At 36.4% G+C, this 23,937-nt stretch overlaps 1 protein-coding gene across 2 annotated transcripts in view; it reads right to left on the bottom strand.

The window, feature by feature from the left end:
• Positions 1-7,561: 7,561 nt before the first annotated feature.
• Positions 7,562-23,937, bottom strand: part of NGLY1 (N-glycanase 1) — a 68,523-nt gene continuing 52,147 nt past the window's right edge. The window contains exons 8-12 of one of the 2 annotated variants that reach the window (XM_003781750.2): positions 22,476-22,586; positions 21,302-21,466; positions 17,721-17,906; positions 9,249-9,426; positions 7,562-8,278 (exon numbers count right to left, since the gene is read on the bottom strand). In XM_003781750.2, the coding sequence (XP_003781798.1) occupies positions 8,103-8,278; positions 9,249-9,426; positions 17,721-17,906; positions 21,302-21,466; positions 22,476-22,586 (816 nt within the window). In that variant the 3' untranslated portion in view covers positions 7,562-8,102. The remainder of the gene's footprint in view (positions 8,279-9,248; positions 9,427-17,720; positions 17,907-21,301; positions 21,467-22,475; positions 22,587-23,937) is intronic. The other variant, XM_003781751.3, reaches the window with a different exon arrangement.

Below are 23,937 nucleotides of genomic sequence, written 5' to 3' on the forward strand. Positions count from 1 at the left end.
CTGGCCATTTTTTGGTTGCAGCCATCATTGTTGTTTGGCAGCCCGGACTGGGGATTCGAACCCACCACCTTAGGTGTATGTGGCTGGCGCCTTAGCGGCTTGAGCCACAGGCGCCAAGCCGACTCCTACAATCTTAAGTAACTTAATGATAGATTCTAAATTCTGCAAATTCAAAGATGACAACCTCCCCCAAAGCTACACACATATAGCTACACAAGAAGTTCTGATGGTAAAAACTTGTCATAGACAATTACAGTAAACTTGATGGAAATACACATGAATGTCCTTTAAGGCAGAGTCACAAATTCCAACAGGCAGGTAACTTTCATGAGTAAAGTTATTGTAGGTAAAAATGAATAAATACCTAAGTAAAATCATGCAACCTATTTACTTTGATTCTATACTCCTGACAGACATGGAACCCAGAGGAATATTTCCCTGAGAAAAATAGTGCAAGTGTTAAAGTAAATGGTGACTGGCACTAGATTTCAGCTTTGGAGCTGGGAACAATGAGTGGGGATTTATAGTAGTAGTGAACAGGTAATACAAGTCCTGTAGCAGTCCTTTGTTAAAGGAGGTATACGTACTATTCAGGCTTAGCCAACTGCTGCCACACAGAAATTATGGACACATATCACCTTATCGAATTTGTCAAGATAAGCTAAAAATCCTTATTTTATGTTAAACCTATTAATTTTTAATTGTTAGTTGAAAAAGGCTAGAGACAACTCAAAATGTGAACTATTGTACACTCAAAGAAATTAATACACTGCAGTAGAAAAGACTTGTAAGTTTTTAAACTGGTGATGTAGCATGATTTCTCTGAAATGCTAAGTAAAAAAAAAAAAAAGGCAAGGTGCAAAACAGTATGTATAGTATAGTATAGTGTCAATACTCTTGGAAAGGACAAGAATTTTTTTTTTTTCTTGAGACAGAGTCTCACTCTGTCACCTTAGGTAGAATGCACCAGTGTCATCATAGCTCACAGCAACGTCAGTCAAGCGATCTTCTTGCCTCATCCTCCTGAGCAGCTAGGACTACAGGCGCCCAACACAACATCCTGGCTTATTTTTCCATTTTTGGTAGAGACAGGGTCTTACTCTTGCAGGCTGGTCTCAAATTCATGAGCTCAAGCAATCCACTCACATTGACCTCCCAGGTGTGAACCACCATGCCTTGCCAGGAGAAAAGTTTTTTTTTAATTTTCAAAAAGGAAAAAACGGAAAAATAAACCCAAGCTCATAAATGGTTACCCATGGGGGTGGGGTGGGTGGAAGAAAGGAACAGGGAAGGGAGAAAGAGCGTAGCAAGATATTCTGTGCACTCACCTTGACATCGAGTTTTGACTTTGGAACTGTGAAAATCTTTTACGTAAGAAAAAAATAAAACTAAATCATAAAGGAAAAAAGAAAATCCCTTAAAGAAATGAACCTAAATATTGATCAGGGAGTGGTGGGGTCTAGAGTCTTCAGCATGTCTGCCTGCTGGATGTCTAGGCACCCCGTGATGAAGCTCCTCGTTGGCATGCCACACCCACCATGACTGTTCTGCTGTCAGCCCCCTCAACCAAGGGAGGGGTCTGGTAACAATGTAACCCACACAGTGAGTGAGGAAACCCAGGTCAGATCCCTGTTATTATAGTAGATCAAACATTTAAGAAAGACCAATAATGTGGAGAACCAAGATGAATCATGTGACATGAATCCACAAGAAAAAGGAAATAATTTAGTAACAAAAGAGACCCCCTGGAATATTTCTAATTGTTAATCTCATAGAGATAAACAACAAAGTAAAAGCTGGTACGAAGGAAAGCAATTATAAACGGTTGGATATTAAGCATGATTATAAAAACAATCCACTCAATAGAAGAGACAAAGATATGGGGGGGTGTATTTATAAATTTCTACAAATTCTAAAGAACATGTATTAATATATTATACATGTTAATGTATACATTTACGTGTAAAAGACATAAATATGTACAGAAAATTTAAAGAAGAAACCAAGTGGCTAATGAACATATGAAAAATTGTTTAATCTTGGAAGCAGACAAGAAAATAGCAATTAAACCTACATATTTTCACTCTTTAGAATGGCAAAAATAACATTGCTGTTTTAGTAATTGAGTGCTATATAAACAAATCACCCCAAAGCATAGTGTCTTAAAAAAAAGCATTAATTATCTCTCACGGTTTCTGTGCATGCACTGGGAATTCGGTAGTGGTTTGGCTGAGCAGTTCTGACTTGGAGTGTCTCATTCCATGAAGCTACCATCTTTTTCTTTTTTTTAAGTTCAAATTAATAAGAGGGTACTAGCGATTAGGTTACAATGTTTGCATTTGTTAGGTAAAGTCCCTGTTGTAGTTGTGTCCTGCACCCAGGATGCATGTCACATAGCCTTACATTGTGCCCATTAGATGGCAGCACACCAATCCCCCTCCCTCTGCATTCTCACCTCCTCCCGACAACTTAAATTGAACTGAGTTTTTCTCTTGTGTGGGAGTGTATTAGTTCATCTACTGGCTTCATATTAGTATTGAGTACATTGGATATTTGCTTTTTAAGAATGTGTTTCACCTTCATCCAGGTAAATACAAAAGATGTAAAGTCTCCATCTTTTTTATGATTAAATAGTATCCCATGGTACACATTTAGCACAGTTTATCAATCCATTCTTGGGTTGTCGCCACATCTTGGCAATTGTAAATTGAGCTGTGATCAACATCTAGTGCAAATGTACGTATGATAAAAGGATTTTTTTTTTCTGGGTAGGAAGCTACAATCTTGAAGGCTTTGACTAGGGTGGGAGAATCCACTTCCATGACTGGCAAGTTGGTGCTGCTGGTTGAAGGGAAGCCTCAGTTCCTCTCCACAGGCCTGCTGGAGCCTCCTAGTGGCATGGCAGTCCAAGAAAGCCAAGGCTTTTTATGACCTAGTCTCAGATCAGATCAGCTCTAATTTAATGTAATGGGGACATGTGCAAAGGCATGAAGGTCAGGAGATGAGAAGCACTGACAGCTGGCTACAACTGCAACATTTAGTTTGGCAAAAGCAGGAGAAAACAGGTGCCTCGAACATTCTTGCTGGGTATATTAATCGGTGTTTCTTATTTAGAGAGCAATTGACAGTATCTAGTAAGATTTAAAATGCACATATCTTTGCATACAGTATATGTGAAAAGAAGTATGTGTAAGGATGTTCTCTGTAGTGGGTGGTGCTTATAAAAAAGGAGGGGATCTAAAAATCTGAAAATAAGGGAAGGGATAGATTATGGAATACTGGTGAGCAGTTAAGAACGTAGCAGATCTGTGACTGAAAACGGAAAGACTTCTAAGATAGGGTGACCAGACGTCCCGCTTTTGGCAGGACAGTCCTGCTTTTGAACAATTTGTCCTGTGTCCCGGGGCGTTTTAAAAAAGTCCCGATTTTTGGAAAGAATGCACGAACGGGCAGGAAAACAGGAAGGAAATATACGGTTTTTGGCTGCCATGGGGCTATTTCACCAGAATATGAGTTTTATATTATTTTTGTTAATTTTATAATGTTAAACTGTAATAATAACAAATAATTGTTGAGAAGCGATTAGAGAACTGCTTATCAAAGTTTGCATTGTTGTCAGGCCCCGCCCCCCTTGTTGTCCTGCTTTAAATGTTAAAATCTGGTCACCCTATTCTAAGACATGTTGTTTTTCTTTTTTCTTTTGAGACAGAGTCTCATTATGTTGCCCTCACAGCAACCTTAAACGCTTGGGCTTACGTGATCCTCTCACCTCAGCCTCCCAAGTAGCTGGGACTACAGGCGCCCACCACAACACCCAGCTATTTTTTGTTGTATTTGTCACTGTTGTTTAGCGGGCCTGGGCAGGGTTCCCACCCGCCACCAGCCTCAGTGTATGTAGCTGGCGCTGCAACCACTGTGCGATGGGCACTGAGCCCTAAGACATGTTTTTAAGAAAACAAGTAGAAAAAATGATAAACTTCTATTTATATAAACACGGCAAAACCATTTGTTTTGTTTTTTTTGAGACAGAGTCTTACTCATCACCCTGGGGTTGAGTACTATGGTGTCACAGCTCACAGCAATCTCACACTCTTGGGCTCAAGCGATTCTCTCATCTCAGGCTCCCAAGTAGCTGGAACTACATACAGGTGCCCACCACAACACCTGGCTAATTTTTCTACTATTAGTAGAAATGGGGTCTTGCTCTTGCTCAGGCTGGTCTTGAACTCCTGAGCTCAGGCAATCCACCTTGGCCTCCTGCAGGGCTGGGATTACAGGTGTGAGCCACACCTCATCCAGCCTGCATGAGGCTGGATGTAGACATATATAAATAAGGAAATATACAGGAAATCTTTGGAAGGACATATACAAAAATTTTGGCAGTTAATTCCAACTGTGTAGAGAGGAGTGAAGGCAGCACTTTCATAGTATTTTCTTCTTTGAATTTATCAACAATGGCTTTAATGTTTAAAAACCAGATTGTTACTTCTTAGACTGAGTGACACTCTATAAGTCCTCTCATTGAAAAGCTTTAGTGGTTAGACTCCATGATACTACTTTAGCTTTTTGGAGGCCCTTTCTGACTGACTTAGAGATTTCTAGCTGATGCTACAATTTTGTTGATCTCAGATCAAGTCTTTAGAAAATTAATAGAGCAAGGCCTCAACTCTTATTTTCACTTAGAGTGGTGAAAATTTCCATATTTTACAAAAAGGAAGGATTTTATACATACAGGCATTAAAATAATGGCTTAGCCTCTCTGTTTCATCATCTGTGAAATGGAGATAACACACACTAGCTACTATCCAAGAGCACTATGAGCAAACGAGATTTTGAAAGTCACTGGCATTTATTATGAACTAAAAAAGTGGCCACTATTAGTTTAGGTCCATCCTAAGTCTCTTTATTAGAAATAAAGCATTATTTTGGTCAATATAGAGGATGTAACTGAATATATGCTAGTTGGAATAAACAATCACAACTTGTTTTAGTTTACTCTTATTCTTCTCTAAGAAAGTCTTTAAGGAAGGCATGTCACCTGGTCTACACTTAGGAGTATACTTGCCTAGATTATAAAATCAAAACACAACTTAGACGTAAAGAAAAAAAATCTTTAGAATAGGTTAACTATAGTTAGAAAAAGCACACATTCTAATTTCAACTGTAATACCTTCTCAATTCGAACTTTTCTATTTACAGTTATCTATTCATGAAATACCTACTAAACCAGCAACCCACACACAGGTCTATGATTCCATGACCTTGCAACTTGATAGAAGGAAAGACAGGCATATAAATTAATCTTGCCCACACCCTTGTTTCACCCATTTGTTGGACAGGTCATTTAACTTCTCTGGGCTTGAGTTTTCTCAGTGAAAAGTTAGAAGTCTGGGTGAAATTATCTCTAACAACCCTTTCTACCTCAAAGATGTTCTATGACAAAAAGTCTTCTCTAGCCCTCCCTTAATTAGAGGTGCTTCTTTTCCTTGTAAATTGATCAAAGCATCAGATGTACTTTTTTGTTCACCCTGAGATTGTGATTTCTAGCAAAGGACTTCTGCTAACACACACACTCTCTCTCTCTCTCTCTATATATATATATAGCTAAAAACAGACTGTGGAATTCATCATAATGGGATCTGACCAGAAACCAGGGAATAAATTCTTTTTAAATAATGGGCAATGTCAGTGGAAAGTTATTCAATCAGAAGATCTGAAATGATTAGTATATGAAATATACCTTAATATTAGCAATGGTTTATGGAGGGTCCATACTATTGGCCCTTCTTTGCCTAACTTACTTTTGCCTTACCAGTTTACTGTCACTTAATGTATTGGGAATTATTTTGTTCCATACTCTCTGTAGTATTTCCAAACTACTCTGTATAATAAATTATGTGTTAACACATACTGAGTCCGCTGTGGTTGAAGCTCTCATGGAATACATTCAAGTATGCAAATACCTTTTCTCTTGGCCAGTTCAGCTCTATAAAAACTGTGCTCTATAGGCCACTTGAACTCTAATCATTTTTTCCCTTAAAGCCACAGTAAAAATGCTGGGATTACAGGCATGAGCCACTGTGTCCAGCCCCTATTAAATATTTTATAATACATTATACTAATGTATAATAGTATAATGTATACATTAATTATAATTTATACTATTATACATTAGATTAATCCTCATCTAAGTATGTTCTACTGAGTTCCTACACTTCTGTTAACATCTTTATAAAACTGCTGAGGATCTCTAGGCTTTTTCTTGAGTGTTAAAAGGGTTGGTACACATGGACATCAAAATACTGTGCCAATAATACCCAAGAGTAGCAGTTCTCAACCTCTGGGTCCCCAACCCCTTTGTAACAATGAAAATATATTCTGCATATCAGATATTTACATTATGATTCATAACAGTAGCAAAATTATAGTTATGAAGTAGCAACGAAAATAATTTTATGGTTGGAGTCACCACAACATGAGGAACTGTATTAAAGGGTCACAGCATTTTGAGGCATCAGGAAGGTTGAGAACCACTGGGCAAGACCGATGTCAACATCTCTCCAATTTTAAATACTTGGCTACTATAGGCTGATATAACTTAATCTGAGAATTCCAGAAAACTTTCCAGTATTGAAGACATACTACATAGTATATACTAACTTCAGATATATAAACTACTTCTTTTAAAATATAACTTTTAAGCAAAAAATTCCCAACCAAGTTTGAAAGAAATTAGAAAAAGCAAATATAAACTGGATGTGGTGGCACTACCTGTCGTTCTAGCTACTCAGTAGGCTGAGGTAGGAAGACTGCTTGAGTTTAGGAGTTTGACTCCATAATGGGCAAAACAGTAAGAACTCCTACCTCTAAAGAAATAAAAAAAAATTATCAAAAAGAAAATACAAGATCTTTGTTTCAGGATCTTACTTTTTTTTGAGACAGGGCCTCACTTGGTCACCCAGGCTGGAGTGCAGTGGTGTGATCAAAGCTCACTGCAGCCTGGAACTCCTGGGTTCAAACAATCTTTCCACCTTGGCCTCCCAAAGTGCTGGGATTACAGGCATGAGCCACTGTGTCCAGCCCCTATTAAATATTTTATAAGGCATGTATTTCTACCAAGTTACACAGGATGAGAATCTTAGTATGTCCTTTTCTTGTAAAAAACTGAAATTCACTTTGCAAAACATTATAAAAGGAATATGGAGGCTTGGGTCTCTTTTTCATCACTGCTTCCTGCACAGTGCTTTGCACACAAATAATATTCACTGAACTTAGTTGGAGAGGTTATATAGAAAACACAAAAAACTCTTGATATACTATATAATATACAGTTACACAGTTTTAAAGTAAAGAATATTTTATTCAAATGAGGTAGATAAAATTAAAACTGAAAGGCAAAGCATTTTCAAGTGTCTACAGATTATGAAATTTACAATGTATCTTTGAATTTATGCTGTCAATGTTAAATGTTTTTCACAACTAACATATATTGAAGTGGTTTTCAAAGTTTAGCAAACTTAGTAAAGATTTTTATTTAGCCAAAGTAACCACTAAAAAGATATAAGGCAAAATAATTCATTTTATTTCTTAAATGCCTACATATTTACAATCATAAAAATTTTCATGCATTATATAACTTATGAGATACTATACTTTCACATTTATTAAAAATTAAAAAATCTTAAGAAAATCTAATGAACCACTTACGAAGAAATGAATGGCTGATCAGAAACTGTCAAGTTACTATTATAAGCCTAAGATTTTACCATTATCATGAATAGTGTTTAATCATCCTTAATCATGAATACCATCATTTAACTCTTAAACTATACTTACAGTTTTTAGATTAAAGCTCACTAGGCCAACAAGACTTTACTCCAAATTATAGTCACATATGGAAGAAGTTTTTAATTCAAGATTTCATTATGGTTCACAGTATAAAGATATATTTTCATAAGGGTTACATGATGGATAGCTAGCAAAAGAAATATGCTAGCGCAGAGTAGTAAATTGCCAACTAAGCATGCACTGAACCAACAGACTACTTTAGACCATGGTTTAAGTCCTTGATTATTGCCAGCTTTTCTACAATGTTCAAGTTCTCAAAGGTCACTGAATTTTATAATTATCTCCAAAGAATTTTCTTCGTGGTCATTTAAACTTTGTCTAAACAGCTGGGTATGTTGCCAAGCAACATCACCATCTCCTTTGCTTAATTCTGCTTCCAAAATAACTTCAGTGGCACTAGAAAAATCATGATAGGAGCGAAGATTTTTATCTGTGGGAGAGGGAAAAAAAATTAACATTTTGCTTTTGGTAATTTAAAGAGCATAAAGAGATAGTTCTGGAATGCATTTTACATAGACTGACCTATAGGTTACAAACAACCCCTAAAAAATAAATACAAATTATTCTTTATGGATTAATGCATCCTTTGGAACAAAGAAATGATTTTCTCTTTGCATTTGCATTTCATAGTAACAACAAAAAAATCAGCCTTCCTGTTACAAAGAGATTACACAAGTCTTTACTTCTAAAACTTTTTTTTTTTGAGACAGAGTCTAACTCCATAGCCTTGAATAGAGTGTTATGGCATCATGGCTCACAGCAACCTCAAACTCTTGGGCTCAAGCAATCTTCTTGCCTCAGTCTCCTGAGTAGCTGGGACTATAGGCATGTACCACCATGCCTGGGTAGTTATTTTTCATTTTTTTTTATTAGTAGAGATGGAGTCTTGCTCTTGCTTAGTCTGGTCTTATACTCCTGAGCTCAAGCTCCAGCCTTGGCCTCCCAGAATGCTAGGATCACAGATGTGAACCACCACACCCAGACACTTTAACAATTTTTTTTTTTTTTTGAGACAGAGCCTCAAGCTGTCCCCCCGGGTAGAGTGCCGTGGCATTACAGCTCAAAGCAACCTCCAACTCCTGGGCTCATGCGAGTCTCCTGCCTCCGCCTCCCAAGTAGCTGGGACCACAGGCGCCTGCCACAACGCCCGTCTATTTTTTGGTTGCAGCCGTCATTGTTGTTTGGCAGGTCCAGGCTGGGGATTCGAACCCGCCACCTTAGGTGTACATGGCTGGCGCCTTAGCCGGTTGAGCTATAGGCGCCGAGCCGTAACAATTTTTTTAATGCAATAGTATTAATAACCCTTGGGTATGAAAAAGAGCTATATCTGAAATAAGTACAATTAGTCTTCAGAGTGGTAAGTATATACTTTACGATTAATTCTCCAGTCAGATGCTTACCACCTATCAGGTCTACTCGTGCTGTATCAGACTGCAATCTCCACTGTATTATTCCAGTATGAAAGGTTTGACTACTTGTTCTAATGGAAATGCTATCTACTTTCAGGCCAACTGACCCACACTCAAATTTCCAGGAAATATAAGCAAAAGATGATCCTTCCTTTCGGGCTAAATATACCTATAAAGTGGAGAGAAGAGGGAGAGAAAATGTCAGAAATAATCAATAATACTGGAAATAAACACAGTGAAAAGTTATCACAGGGTACTATGTACAAATGGTTATTAAAAAATTAATTTTCTCCTCTAAAAAGATTCTTATAGCTAACAATTTTTCATTTTTCAAAGCTATTTTTCCTGAGGCATCTTTTGCTCTATCAGGTATTATTTGAATGCAGTGCAAGTACCTTCAGTAAGTGTAGCTCTAAAGAACTGCATGTTAACCAAATTTTAGTAAATCATATTTTTTAAACTAAGAAGTTTAGTTATTTAAAATGAACTTTAAGATTAACACTGCTGAAAATGAAGAATTATTCTATATGCAACTACTCTTTAATTCATCTTATGTTCTAAGTCTTGATTTTCATATAAGCTTTTCTAAAGTGAGGTGGGCAACAGCCTCTAAGAAAATACCTCGGCTAAGATATAAAAGGTTATACCCATAGCCACTTTCCTAAATAGTACACTCTGTGTTACTTCATCATCAATGGCTCTTACCACTTTAAATGTACACCATTTAAGGCACCCAAGTTTACTGGTTGCTTCTCTCTCCTACTTTCATGTAAAGTCTTCAAGGTGTTGACATGAAAACTGACATCCACAGACTACGTCTTTCGCAGGTAATTCCACTCAACCAATTTCAATCCCTTAAGAATGTACCACTTCATTTATCCCTTATGTCTAAACTCCCACAAACATCTATTTATTTGAAATAAATAAGTCTTGGGGGAAAATACCCTTTCCTTACTTATACTGCACTACCACTGTAGTTATGACTTTAAACTCATCTTAATGCAACCACCTAACACAGCTCAATTTAACTAATACAATCAGATCAAAGTTTTATTAATAAAATCTCACTTTCTTCCCATCATCTGCCTGGCCTGCAATGCTTAGCAAGTACCCAGCTCTTAGAGTAAGTGTAACCTATTAGCTATCAAAGTCCTCCATAATGTCATCCCACGTGAACCTCCCATACTCTTTTACCTACTATAACTACAGTACAACCTCTGTAAGTTGACCACCCATGGGACTAGTAGCAAACTAGTCAATGTACAAAGGTGGTCAGTTAGGAACTAGGCCTACTGTACTGACATGTACACAGAGGGTACTTCTGGTCTATGAAAATTAGGTCAACTTATGGAGGAGGTCAATATAGGGAGGTGGTCAAGTATGGAATTCTACTGTATTTTATTTCATGGGTATTTGCCTGACCTAACTTAACCAAATCATAAGCTCAGATTCTGGGGCACAGATTCTGAATTCACAAAAGGGCTTAGTAAATATTAAGAAATAAAAATTTGTATAGAAACATACATATATTCAAGTTAGACTTGATTCTTGCAGAAACATTTAACCCATACTCTTTAGCTCAGGGGCAACAGTCGAAAGTACCAGGTAAAACACATTTTCCAGGGTAATAATCTACTACATGTAATATTCTATATTCTCATCTTACTCATCAAGTAAAAAATCAATCACTGCAAATATTCCAGTCACTATTTGGCAACCTGTATCTCATTTTCTTGCAGCTTAAATAAACCTATTAAGTTTTTAGAATCAGTGACTTAGAGATTATATAATGACTGAACAATCACTCTCCAAGGAAAATGATTTTAAAGTAGGTATGTATTGCCAACTGTTGTTTGCTGTTGACAAACCTAGATACGTGGAATTGTCACTTGCTAGACTAAGTTCAGGACAACCTCACGGTAACATCCTCTTGTATTCACGTTCCTCCTGCATGCTCTGCTTAGAGCAGTTTGTAAAGAGAACAAATTCTGGGGCTCAGAATTGTGCCAGGGTTCTCTGGGATTGTTAGTTTCACCCACCCTACATTACTGAGCATCTGAGGATTATCCATAGCTTAATTCTTCAAAGGAATAGCTAGTAAAGAGGGTTATCTGGGAAAGATGAGCCAAACACATGTGTAACTGGAAGAAAGGAGGTTGGAAAGAACTAAAAGATATGGGGAAAGCAATCTTAAGACAAAAATAGATATACTTAAATTTATGTTTCTATATATATACTTCTGTGCCTTGTGTATTTTCAGAGCTTAGTAGCTTCAAACTCCCCCCCAAAGTACAGGTATAAAATGTGATAGGTTGAAGTCAGGTCAGCTCCAAACTTCTAGTTCACTCCAAGTGTTGCCTTTATTACATAGTATGGTTTTGGGTCACAACTATGATTTTTTTTTTTTCTTTTGAGACAGAGTCTCACTTTGTTGCCCTTGGTGACTGCTATGGCATCATAGCTCACAGCAACCTCAAATTCTTGGGCTCAAGCAATTCTCTTGCTTCACCCTCCCAAGTAGCTGGGACTACAGGTGTCCATCACAATGCCCGGGTATTTTTAGAGACAAGGTCTTGCTCTGGCTCAGGTTGAACTGGAATCTGTGAGCCTTGGCCTACTAGAGTGCTGGATTATAGATGTGAGCCACTGCACCCAGCACAATTATGATTTTAACTATCATTACTGAGGTATTTAAAAGTTATCAAGAATATGTATACTGAGTTTTGTAATTAGAAATGCACCAAAATAGAATTTATATAAAAATCTCCAGCTGTGATCCTACCTATGCATAATATCAACAGAACCTATAATTTTATCAACAGAACCTATCAACAGAAACTATAATTTATTTAGGGGGGGAAATACTTTCTAAGCTCTCAAATATTCACTTGTTTGGTTTAGAGACAAATAAACATTTTAAAACTGTTGGCTGTTTCTAACTTCCTGAATTATATGAGACATATTTTTGCCTATTGGCTTTTTAAGTTCATGAATTTAAGTTACTGTATGAAGTTTTTCATGTACAGTTTTGCAATCTGTGGTATATTAAGAGGTGAACTGCTATCTTACTTTAGTAGGAATCCTAGTAAAACCAGAAATCAGAGAGCTTTTCTCCTGTAGAATGAATTCTCTCTGTCATTCCTATCCCTCTCCCACCAGTGATCCGCCCTTGCACCTTTATGATATGTATGAGCATATACAGGCATACAAAAAACGTAGGTCAGAGCAAAATCAACGTATCTGTCTATGGCTTGGGGTCTAAGCTGCACTATTCATAATTATACAAATGAAACATGTCCTTTGGGTTGTAGCTGTAACAATTATTTTCAGGACAGAACAATTTGCATGCCACCTTCTCTGTTCATTTCACATTCTACAGAAGATGTTTGGATAAAGATTTTTTGATTACTACATGTCAGGCTGCTTTGGTTCCCTGGAGGTTCCATTTGTCCTGCATTGTTTAAAGCTGTTCTTTAGTACACTCTCAAAATTATTCTTCTACTTAAGGCCGCTAAGATTCACTCAAATTGAGTTCACCATATAGCAGGCACCCTGAAGTCAGTCCTTCCTACAGATTACCTGCAGAGCAGCTATATTTTACCGGATTTTAATTCAATGCTGGTAATCTAGTATTGCTCATGGATCCTATTTTTGGTTATTCCATTTATCACTGAAATCAAACACAAATCCACTGTCAGTTCCTACTAAATTTTTCTATGCCATACTTCCAATTTATTTCATTTGCACCCTCTGGAATTACCTCTCTGGAACACCAGTGTGAACATGTCCTTCCCCTCCGTGAACCCTTTCAGTGTCCTACTACCTAACTGCAAGGTAATCAAAGTCCCTGGGACCTGGCAACCGTTTATCTTCCTAGTTTCATTTCCCATGATTCTCCTCCATATTCCCTGTTACTCACTCTTCCCTGAATTTATCAATGTCTCTCATCTTGGTACTTTTGCACACATTATTTCCATGCCCCCAAACAACCTCCCCTTCCAAATCCTGTCCTCATGCTGAGAAACTCTCCCTCTTTTCCAGTCCACTCAGATAGCACTTCCGCTGCAAGACCTTCCATAACCGTGACATTATGATGTGTGTATGTACATAACATACACAAACCCATGAGTTTTTATCTATGTTTAGGTTCTATTCTTAAATTTCATAGCCCTTGTTGTTATATTTCTCTGCAAGGCAGACTAGAGAAACTAAAAATATACAAGTATACGCTTTCGTTGCCTTTCTGTCTTGGAGTTGGCCATAAGGAAATTCTCTGACCTACCTTCTGTGATTGTGGGTCATAAGAACCCCATTTCAGAAGGGTTCCTGCCCCACACCTTGAGGAAGGCAGGCTGCACAAGGGGAGCCAAAAAGAATCTGAACAGACAGGCCTTGCTGGGTTTCTCTGCTCAGTCTGTTAGTATTACATTGTACCCTTTATGCCCAACCATATTTCTACAAGGTTGTTAATCATGCCTATCCAATGAAGTCTCCATAAAAGGGCCAAAAGGACAGGGTTTGGAGAGCTCTCAGACTGCTGAACACCCAGGGAAGGCATGGAAGTTCTGCATCCCTTCTCACACCTACCCTATACATCTCTTTATCTATATCCTTTGTAGTATCTTTTGAAATAAACCAGTCAACATGTTTCCCTGAGCTCTGTGAGCAAATCTAACAAATTAACTGAATCCAAGGAAGGAGATGTGGGAACACTAATTTAAGCCTGATTTTTAGTTTGAGCTTGTGATTTGCATCTGAAGGGAGGTGGGCAGTCTTAGGGACTAAGCCCTCAACTTTTGGGATCTGATGCTATTTGCAGGGAGCTAGTGTCAGAACTGAATTGAATGAGAGGACACTTGGCTGGTGTCTGCTACAAAATTGCTTGTTTGCTAGTTCGGGGTGGGTGGAAGCCCAGGTAGTTGATCACACATGCCTTCTAAAATGCTGATTGTTATTCAGAGAATTAAAAAAAAAATTGAGTTCTGTTTATTTCACTCAGACTCAAGATGTTAGTTGCTCTTCTGTTTTTCCTTCTGTGGTATCATATACAGATATACATTTTCTTCCAGCATTTACCCCATTAACTTAAACAATTGGCCCTTATGTGTCTTTCTTTTATATTAGTCAATGCCCACCTTGAGTCTTGCTTCTTAATTTACCATTACAACCCAAAGGCCAAGTACAATGTTTCACAATGTGGATATTTGTTGAGCACTAAATACAATCTTGACACAATGCCATGCACCAAAAATCGCTACAATGACTCATGTAGAGACAAAGAGAGTGATAAAACTCATCAAAAGTAAAAGGTATCTAAGAACATCCAAGGGACCCTATGAGCAAAGCAGAGTATCTACAGCATTATACACAGGCCTAGGGTGACGGCAGAATTTATGCCACATATATTCAATTATTCTTACATTCAACATTCTTTACTAAACACTTAATGTGTTAGGCATTATGCTAGATAAATGAACGCTGTGAGTACAAAAGTGAGTAGAAAAAGATAAAGTCTCTGTCCTGAGAAATGAACATAATCAAGTGAGACACAAATTCTTACACATATTTGTTAAATAAATGTCATGAAAGAGAGGTACAATACATAAAATAAATCTACAAAGAGGGAAATGGATTTAGTTGGCTGGGACCAAAAGGAGTAAGACTTAAGCAAGTTCTAGGAATAAGTTAATCAAGCAAAAAAGAAAATTAAGGAGGTTCTGTAGAGAGGATAGAAGGGCTGCAGTTGCAATGCAGAGCAAGGGGGTGCAGAGAGTAAGAGGTGGCGGGTGTAAAGCAAAGCCAGAGAAAGAGACATGGGCCAGACTCTGAAGACCCTTGGAGCTGTTTCTTATTCTAATAGCACTAAATAACTGAAGTTTTGAAAGTGTGTACAGCATGGGGCACATCTTTGGAAGCACGAAGGAAGATAAGAGAGACTAGGCAGGAATTTATTAACCCTGCTTTTATAAAAATGTTATCACTTGCTCCCCCAAAGTGTACTAGTCTTCTTGATTTTGCTTTTTATATTCTTTCCAATTCAGGCATTACTAAACAATGTATTTGCTAAGAAGTAAAACGGAATAAGTCTTTTGTGCTCCTGGGAGTATACCCTCTTTGAGAAAGTTAGAATCTGTTCTAAAAATTTGAGAATAGGCTGCAAGTGATTTGTCATGATAGTGAGTTGAAGATGACTGAGGAAAGGTGTGATGGGAGGCAGCTTTAATATCCAATAGAGTGAGAAGATCCCTAATTGGGGCATACTAGTATAGAAGAAATGCTGATTTAGATGGAATATGCAAGTTAATGATAATCCTTGCTTCTGAGTTAATACTCTATACAAGTATAGGCCCTTTCTTCATTTGAGACTAAATAATATAGCTAGGAGATGCACTCAACTTTTCAAAACTGGCACCTTCGTAAAAGTACATCAGAATATGGTTTTCTTGAATGGGGGGGGGGTCTGTTTTCTATTTAATGGCCTTTGCTTTTCATTTATATTATTTATAATATATAAATATTATGTATTTATATATTCTCATACAATATATCCTCTCAGGCCGCAAAGTTCTATTTCAAGATCTTAAAACATGCCATATACTCTAGGCCTTTTTTCTCCTGTTTCCTTGCCCGACAAACACCTACTCATCCTTTAGCATTCAGCTCAAATGTCGCCTGCTCTGTGGAGCTTTGCCCAACTCCCACAGCCAGAACTAATTACTCCCACCTCGGTGTTTCCATAGCAATGTGTTGATATCCTTATTATAGCACTCTGCATCTTGGTAAAGATGGCTGTTTGTGCTTCAGTTTTCCCTGTTAGATCATGAGGGCAGGAACAGTCTTTTTATTCATGTAGCTGAGAATAATGCCTGGCACTACAGGCACTCAGCAAATGTTTGCTGATGAACAAATGAGTGTGTGAGCCAAAGGTGAATATGCCATAGAGTAACCCTGTTGCTCAACCCAACACATCTTCTATAACGCGTCATTATTTTCTCCATCATTACTTTCTTTATTAACACTGCTGGTTAGGAAGGAATGTATGATTTTTCTCCAGGTAAGAAAGCACTAGTTCTCAGATAAATTATCACTTTTATTCTGTCCTGCTTTCTGTTGAGAGGAATTTTTAGACTAAGTATGGCTGTGCAAAAGATGTTCACAACATCTTCACATAGAAGATGTTCAATGTATTATCATTTACACGCATTTTAAGATATACACATCTTAAAAGTTTAAATTTTTTTTTTTTTGGCTGCTGGGTGTATACTAGCATTTTATTTATTTATTAAGTCACAGCTGTGTACATTAATGCAGTCGTGGGGTACAATGAAATTTTAAATTTTATCTTTTTATTTTTTATGCACTTCTTTAGCCCAAAGAAGAAACTTCCAAAATTTAATATTAATAATCCTCTAAGTGAGTGGTTCTCAATCTTCCTAATGTCGCGACCCACAGGTTGAGAACCACTGCTCTAAGTTATTCTTGGTTTAATACAAAAACACCTCAACTTTTACTATTAGATAATGTAATTTAAGCTTTAGTATCTATATGTTTAAGGACCATGATAAATTTTGAAACAAAAACTTATGATTGAGGGAGAAAAAAGGAAAGATGTTATCTCTGTATGTCTTCTGTACTGATTATTGCCTAATACAGTGACAGCATACAGTAGATACTCATAAACACTAGCAGCTGCTAATCTGTGACTCACTTTTTAAATCCATCCAACATGTCTTACAAGTGAACAACTTTCCTTCCCAATCACATATTTTAGCAAGTCAACTTTAAAAGCTCTCTGTAAGTTAACTCCCATGAAAATCTATCAACAATATGGTCTCATCTATTTAGGTCCTATGAATAGTTCTGAGTTTATTTTTGGTGTATTTCTAAAAACTAGGGCAATTGAAAGGCAAAAACTCTTGTTACTGACAACATGACGACAATCAATGTGCAAGTTGGTAAACTGGAACCACCATGGTCATAGCCTCTAGTTATTCATTTTTTTAGGACACAGAAGAAATAACCAATTTCACTGCTCAATCATCCACATTATTATGAAATGAAAGCTTGTTAGAGAGGTACCTTCTTGGGATTGTGGATTAAATCTATTATTTTCCCTAATGGCCTGCATTTAGTAGTCAATATGTATCTGTGCAGAAATTAAATAGCAATATACATTATACATTCACACAATAAAACAAACTGGTCACATACTTGATTATTTTCCACACAAAAGAATTAAATTCAGCCTCTCTGATGAAAACAGATACTTCCTTGATATAAATGCAAGAATTTCCAGAAGACTTTTGATTAGGCATTAGGAATGGAATTTTCTTTTCCAGGTTAAAAGGTTACTAAAAATAATGCTAATGTATCAGTTTTCACATTTTGTGCAACTGAAAAATAAAGCCAATCTACATTTATTTAAACGACAAAGCTTTAAAATGGTTTCATGAATTGAGTTACCATGTTCCAGTCTGTTTCAATTTTTCTGAATATGGATTCCATTTTCCACACACCATTCTCCCATCCAGAAATGGTCTGATTGTTATTTGAAACTCGAACATAATGATCTTTCACAATATTATAACAAAGGTGGAGCTGTTTAGAAATCTTCTCATTTTCAGAGGGGATAAACAGAGTTTCTTTTCTCTTAAAAAGAAAGCAGAATTAATTTTTCAACTTTATGAAAGATGTTTAGAATAAAAAGAACAAGGAAAGGAATTATTATGCATGGTGATAAGAGACTCCTTCAACTTGAAAAGAAAGCATTGCTACTACTGAAAAATTGGGAAAACATTTGACAGAAAATACAATTAGCATGATGTGGATGTAGCACCAAACATTACTAGAGAACAAACAAGCAGTATGAGTTCTGACATATTTGTGATTTTGTGTTCCATTAATCTATTTATTTTTCTTCTTTCCTACCACCAGTGGCATCTCTTACTTGGATACTGCGATTGTCTCTTAAAGTACACTCCCAGCTTTCCCTCTTACCTCTCCCTATGCATAATCCACATAGCAAATGGAAGTGATTTTTTTAAAACTGAGACACATCACTTTCCTGCTTAATTCACTTCACTGACTTCTCAATATACTTAAACTCCAAACTCTTTACCAAGGCTACTAGGGCCCTAAATGATCCCACCCCTGCTTACTTCTCCAATAAGATCTCATGTTACTGTTTCAACCCTTTCATCTATTCACTCTTTTCCATATTACTATTCCTTTAGTTTTTTAAAAATGTCCAGTTGGAGTTGGGCCATGGCCCACACCTATAATCCTAACACTCTGGGAAGCAGAGGTGGGAGAATCATTTGAGGTCAGGAGTTCCAGACCAGCCTAAGCAGAGCAAGACCCCCTATCTCTATAAAAAAATAGAAAACTTAGCTGGGTGTGGTGGTGAACACTCATAGTCCCAGCTACCCAGAGGGCTGAGACAGGAGGATCCCTTGAGCCCATGAGTTTGAAGATGCTGTGAGCTATGATGATGCCACTGTACCTCTAGCCAGACAACAGAGAGAGACTCAGTCTCAAGGAAAAAAAAAGTCAGCTGGTTTCTGTCTCAGTGCCTTGACACATGCTGCTCCCTCTCTAGAATGCTGATCTTTCTACTTTCTATATACTGAACTATTTCTTATTTTCAGATCTCAACCTAAAGCTATTTCATAAGAGTGTCCTCTTCTGATACCCTAAGCTAGGAGAGCATCTGAGAAGTATTGCTTGAAACAGTCTGCATGTGTAAAAATACTATAAAAGCTCAGGTTTTCCCTTAAAATTCCAGGCAATTTTTATATTCTAGTTCAAAATAACATCAATGTATCATAAAATATTTCAAACCTAAAATTAATAAACTTTTTCTTTTTGGAAACCATATCACCAACATTTCATTCTTTTTACAACTGATTGTAAGATTTAGTTCCAAAATGCTTTAGAATTAACAATTTTCTATTTGCTTTTAAAACAAGCACCATTTCTAAAGGGGAAAGTTAATTTCTTGTCAAATCCATGGCCTTGAAATGGTCCCTAGCAACTGAAAAATTTAAAAAAAATTTTCAAAAAAGAAAACGATTCTGGTACATGACCCAATTTGTATTTTTAAAGTTAATCAACTTATATGCCATGCAAGAGGTAGCACACCCATCTATAAAAAGAAAAAGAAATGAAGACCTAAATAATATCCATGCTTTAAAATTGAACACAGCTGTGAATTAAATTGGCTCTTTTTAACTGGCTTCATTTAGATTTATACTTGTAACTTGCACTGCATCAGCAGTGATTTGAATTATTTGTTGAATTTAGATCTTGTAATTCTATGGCTGAACCAACACTTCTAACTGCCTGCTACAGATGATGGGATAAATTAAAAAGCAAATAAAAGATTTATTACAGATAATTCATTCCTTTTGGACATACTTCTTTACTAGAAAAATAAGTTACATCAACAGAAAATTTGGAAAAAGCAGATGTAAAACTTTGGAACTGCTCGTGATGGGTTATTTTCTTTCCAAGTATTTTTTATTGAATATCTTCCTAGACCTACACATTTACATTAAATACTTTCCAGGGATTAAACTTTAAGTTGCGTAAGGGCAAAGAACAGACTATTTTACTTTCCCAAGTCCACCTTAACACATTGATTTTTACCTAGCCCTTAACTATAGGGCTTAACTATAGGAACTATATTTCCATTGTCATTTAACTTTTAGGAGATAAATCAAGTGATAATTTCTTAAATTTGATAAAATAACAATCACACTAAAAATTTCTAGCCAATACTGGATGTATGAAAGCGCACACCAAGAAATACACACTTTCATCAGCTGAATTACTAAAAATCTTATTTTTTTTATAATAAGGGGCCCTAGGGAAAGGCTCTGTGCTATAACCAAATTCTATATTTACCCCACTGTACTTTATAAAGTTTTCAAATATGGGGACAGCATTTAAAATCTCATTTTTAAAGACCTGAACAAGCACTTCACAAAAGAAGATATCCAAAAATGTAAAGAACAGTGAACTAAGTCATCACCAAATGGAAACTAAAATACTACTATACACCACTGGAATTGCTAAAATGAAAAAGACAGATAGTAATAAGTATATACAAAGATGTGGAAAAACTTCATATACTGCTGTTGAGAGTAAAATCTAGCACAACACTCTGCAAAACTGTTTGGCTACCAAAGCTGAACAAACCCACACTTCATCGCCAAGCAATTCCACTCCTAGGTATAATCTACACTCAACTGAACACGAAGATATCCACTGAAAACATGAATAGGAATGTCTGGCTAACAGCCAAAACCTAGGACTAACCCAAATAGCTATCAAATTATAGGCTATTCATACAATGGAACATTATACAGCAATGAGTATAAACCTAGTAATATATATGAATCTCACTAACATAATCTGTACAAGAGAAGCTATACACAAAAGAGTATAGTATTTAATGCCATTTATGTAAAGCACAGTAATAGGCAAAATTTATATATGATGCTGCAAGCCAGGATAATGGCTACTTTTAGGGAAGGCAATGACCGGAAAAGAACTTATGCTTGTTTCTGGGGTTCTAGTTTTTTTTTTTTTTTTTTCCAGTTTTGGGTCGGGGCTGGGGTTGGGTTTAAACCTGCCACCTCCGGTATATGGGGCCAGCGCCTTACTGCTTTAAGCCACAGGCACCGCCCATCTACTGATTTATTTCTTATTCTGGTTTGTAGTTACATGAGTGATAAATTTGCAAAATTTGTTAAGCTATACATTTATCATTTGTGCATTTTTCTGTACATGCTTCAGTAAAAGTAATACTGCACTACAAATTTACATAAGGTAAAAAATAGAAAAATCCCAAAATGTTTTGCTAATTCTCACGTGATTTACTATGTCAGTTATTGGTTCTCCTCAAGGTTTCCACTTTTAAATAATTACTCTACAAAATTAATCTAAAGTCATAGTCAATAAAGTTTTCTGTAAGCAAAAAGCACAGTGTAGGAAGCAGGACAATAAATAACAAGATGATCATGCTAAAATGAGTTAAATACCTCTACGCCCATTTCGCCTCGGGCTACTCTCCAAGCCACTGACCCAGATATTCTTCCACCAAGTTCCCCAGGTTTAGGTGTTTTGGGAGATATAAATTCAACAAGTTCCACAATTATCCTCTGGAGAAGTTCTTTTCTTCTGTTTTCTGATAAAGATAGTTGCCTCTGTAATTGATGTTTTAAAAAAGTTGTTATGACTAAGGGAATGTAGAGGTCCATCTCTAAGCAAGAATATACTTGAAACATTTGTATTTTAAGGGGTCTTGAAAAAAATCAGTTTTACTTTCATACGTATATTACTTGGAAAATAAGAAGGACACTGGAAACTTAAAAAATTTTACAAATTTTATGTTGCAAAATCATTTAACACCTATTTCCAACTCTCCATGACCTCTACTACAGATGTATTTACAATGAAGGTAAGCAACTTCCGCTTCTGGATATGGTGGATTAGCTTGTGTTAGACAACTGTCTTGCTGAGAAAAGCTAGAGAAGCCGGAGGAGACACACACACACACAGAGCACACACCTGTTTGAATGCAACAAAAAGCCACCCAGCTGGCAAGAAATGAAGTGAGGTGAAGGAAACACACTGTACCTCTTATTCCTCCCAAGCATTTGTCAATTATTAAATAGCATGAGGAGAAGAGGCTGAGAAGCCATGCACAAAATGTGACTAAAGGGCTGAAAACAAGTTGCTTTAGCAGAATCACAGTGCTAGGAAGAAAATAAACCGGAGTTCAGAGCCTTCTAAGGCAACAGACTCTACAAATTAGGCTGGAGTCTCTGAAGGGCTACACAGTAGGAATAAAAGCAAATTTAAAACTAAAACTTCCCCTTGAATCTCAATTTCTGATTGGCGTAGGGTGATTTTCCCTGTTCTAACTGTCTACTAAATTTAGTTTATTTTTTAAATTATAAAAAAAAAAAACAAAACCCACATGTACAGAGTTAAAAATTTCAACTATCAAAGGAATATAAAATTAAAAAAAATAATATTTAAAATGAGGCCTCAAAATTCAGTAAACATAAAAGAAATTTAAGATACTAAGCTATCGTGCATGCAAAACAATGCTAGTACTTTAAGAATTTCAATGGGTTAAAAATTGGCCATTCTTCATTATACAAAAAAACTCAAATGTGTTCTCAAGAATGAAAAACAATCCTCACATACATGCTTATTAAGCCCATTAATAGTCTCTCGAAGTAATTCTTCCTTAATCTCAGTTCTTCTGGAGATCACTTCTTCATGTTTACAAGAGTATCGCCAAGTGACATCAACTACCTGAAACAAATTTAGAATACAAATATTTATTTGCTAAATACCTAGAATATATGCAATTCTTAAATGCAATTTTTAAAATACTATTCTTTGTTTAAAATTTTAAAAAAGTGTGTAAGAAACTGAAGAGAATCCACTTTTTTTTTCCTAACAGGTATACTTCTAAGAAACACTGTGATAAAAAGATGAAATTCAGAACATTAGCTTTTTAAGATTTATCTACAAAATTGATCCCATAAAATTTAACAAATACTATTTTTATTGTATTGAATTTATATTACAGAACTCTTTTTTTACAAAGATGCAAAGGAAATTCAATGGAGAAAAGGATAATCTTTTAAACAACTGGTACTAGAACTATTCATTGTCCTAATGTAAAAAGCAAAAAGCAAAAAAACAAACCAACCTACAGTTCACACCTTGGATCATATACTAAATTAACTCAAAATGTAAAACTAAAAATAGAAAAATTCTGAAAGGAAATAGGAAAAATATCATTGTAAAAATATCATTTTCCTTGGGCTAAGGAAAAACTTTTTAAATACAAAATCAAAAAGTACAATCCATAAAGAACAAATGTGTAAACTGGACTTTATCTATTTGTTCCCTTCAAAAGTCACTAAGAGCATAAAAAGACAAACTAGAGAGAGAAAAATCCTTGCAACATATCTATTTAATAACAGACTTACATAAGAATATTATAAAGAAATCTCAAAACTGTACAGTAAGAAAACAAAACAGCCAAGTAAAGAAAAATAGGCAAAAGAGCAGATAAACACAGAAAATGATGATCAATATTATTTGTGACTAGGGAAGAGCAAATTAAAACCACAATGAGATACAGGACTATGATTATTGTGAGACCATACTAAATATTAGCAAGGAAATGGAGAAACTGAGAACTGTGTCATACTGGTGGTGAAAACGTAAAATGACAAAATCACTTTGCAGAACAGTTTAGCGGTTTCTTTTCTCTCTCTCTCTCTTTTTTTTTTTTTTTTTTTTGAGAAAGAGTCTCGTTATTTCACCCTTGGTAGAGTGTGGTGGCATCACAGCTCACAGCAACCTCAAACTCTTGGGTTTAAAGTGCTTCTCTTGCCTCAGACTCCCAAGTATAGCTGGGACTACATGCGCCCACCACAACGCCTGGCTATTTTTTTGGTTGCAGTTGTCATTGTTGTTTAGCAGGCCTGGGCCAGGCTCGAACCCACCAGCCTTGGTGTATGCGGCTGATGCCCTAGTCACTGAGCCACAGGCCCTGAGCCAGTTTAGTAGTTTCTTAAAAAACTGTACATAGGCTCGGCGCCTGTGGCTCAAGTGGCTAAGGCGCCAGCCACATACACCTAAGGTGGCG

The sequence above is a fragment of the Otolemur garnettii genome, unplaced genomic scaffold (assembly GCF_000181295.1).
Source record: "Otolemur garnettii isolate 467f Iridium unplaced genomic scaffold, OtoGar3 scaffold00002, whole genome shotgun sequence".
NCBI lineage: Eukaryota > Metazoa > Chordata > Mammalia > Primates > Galagidae > Otolemur > Otolemur garnettii.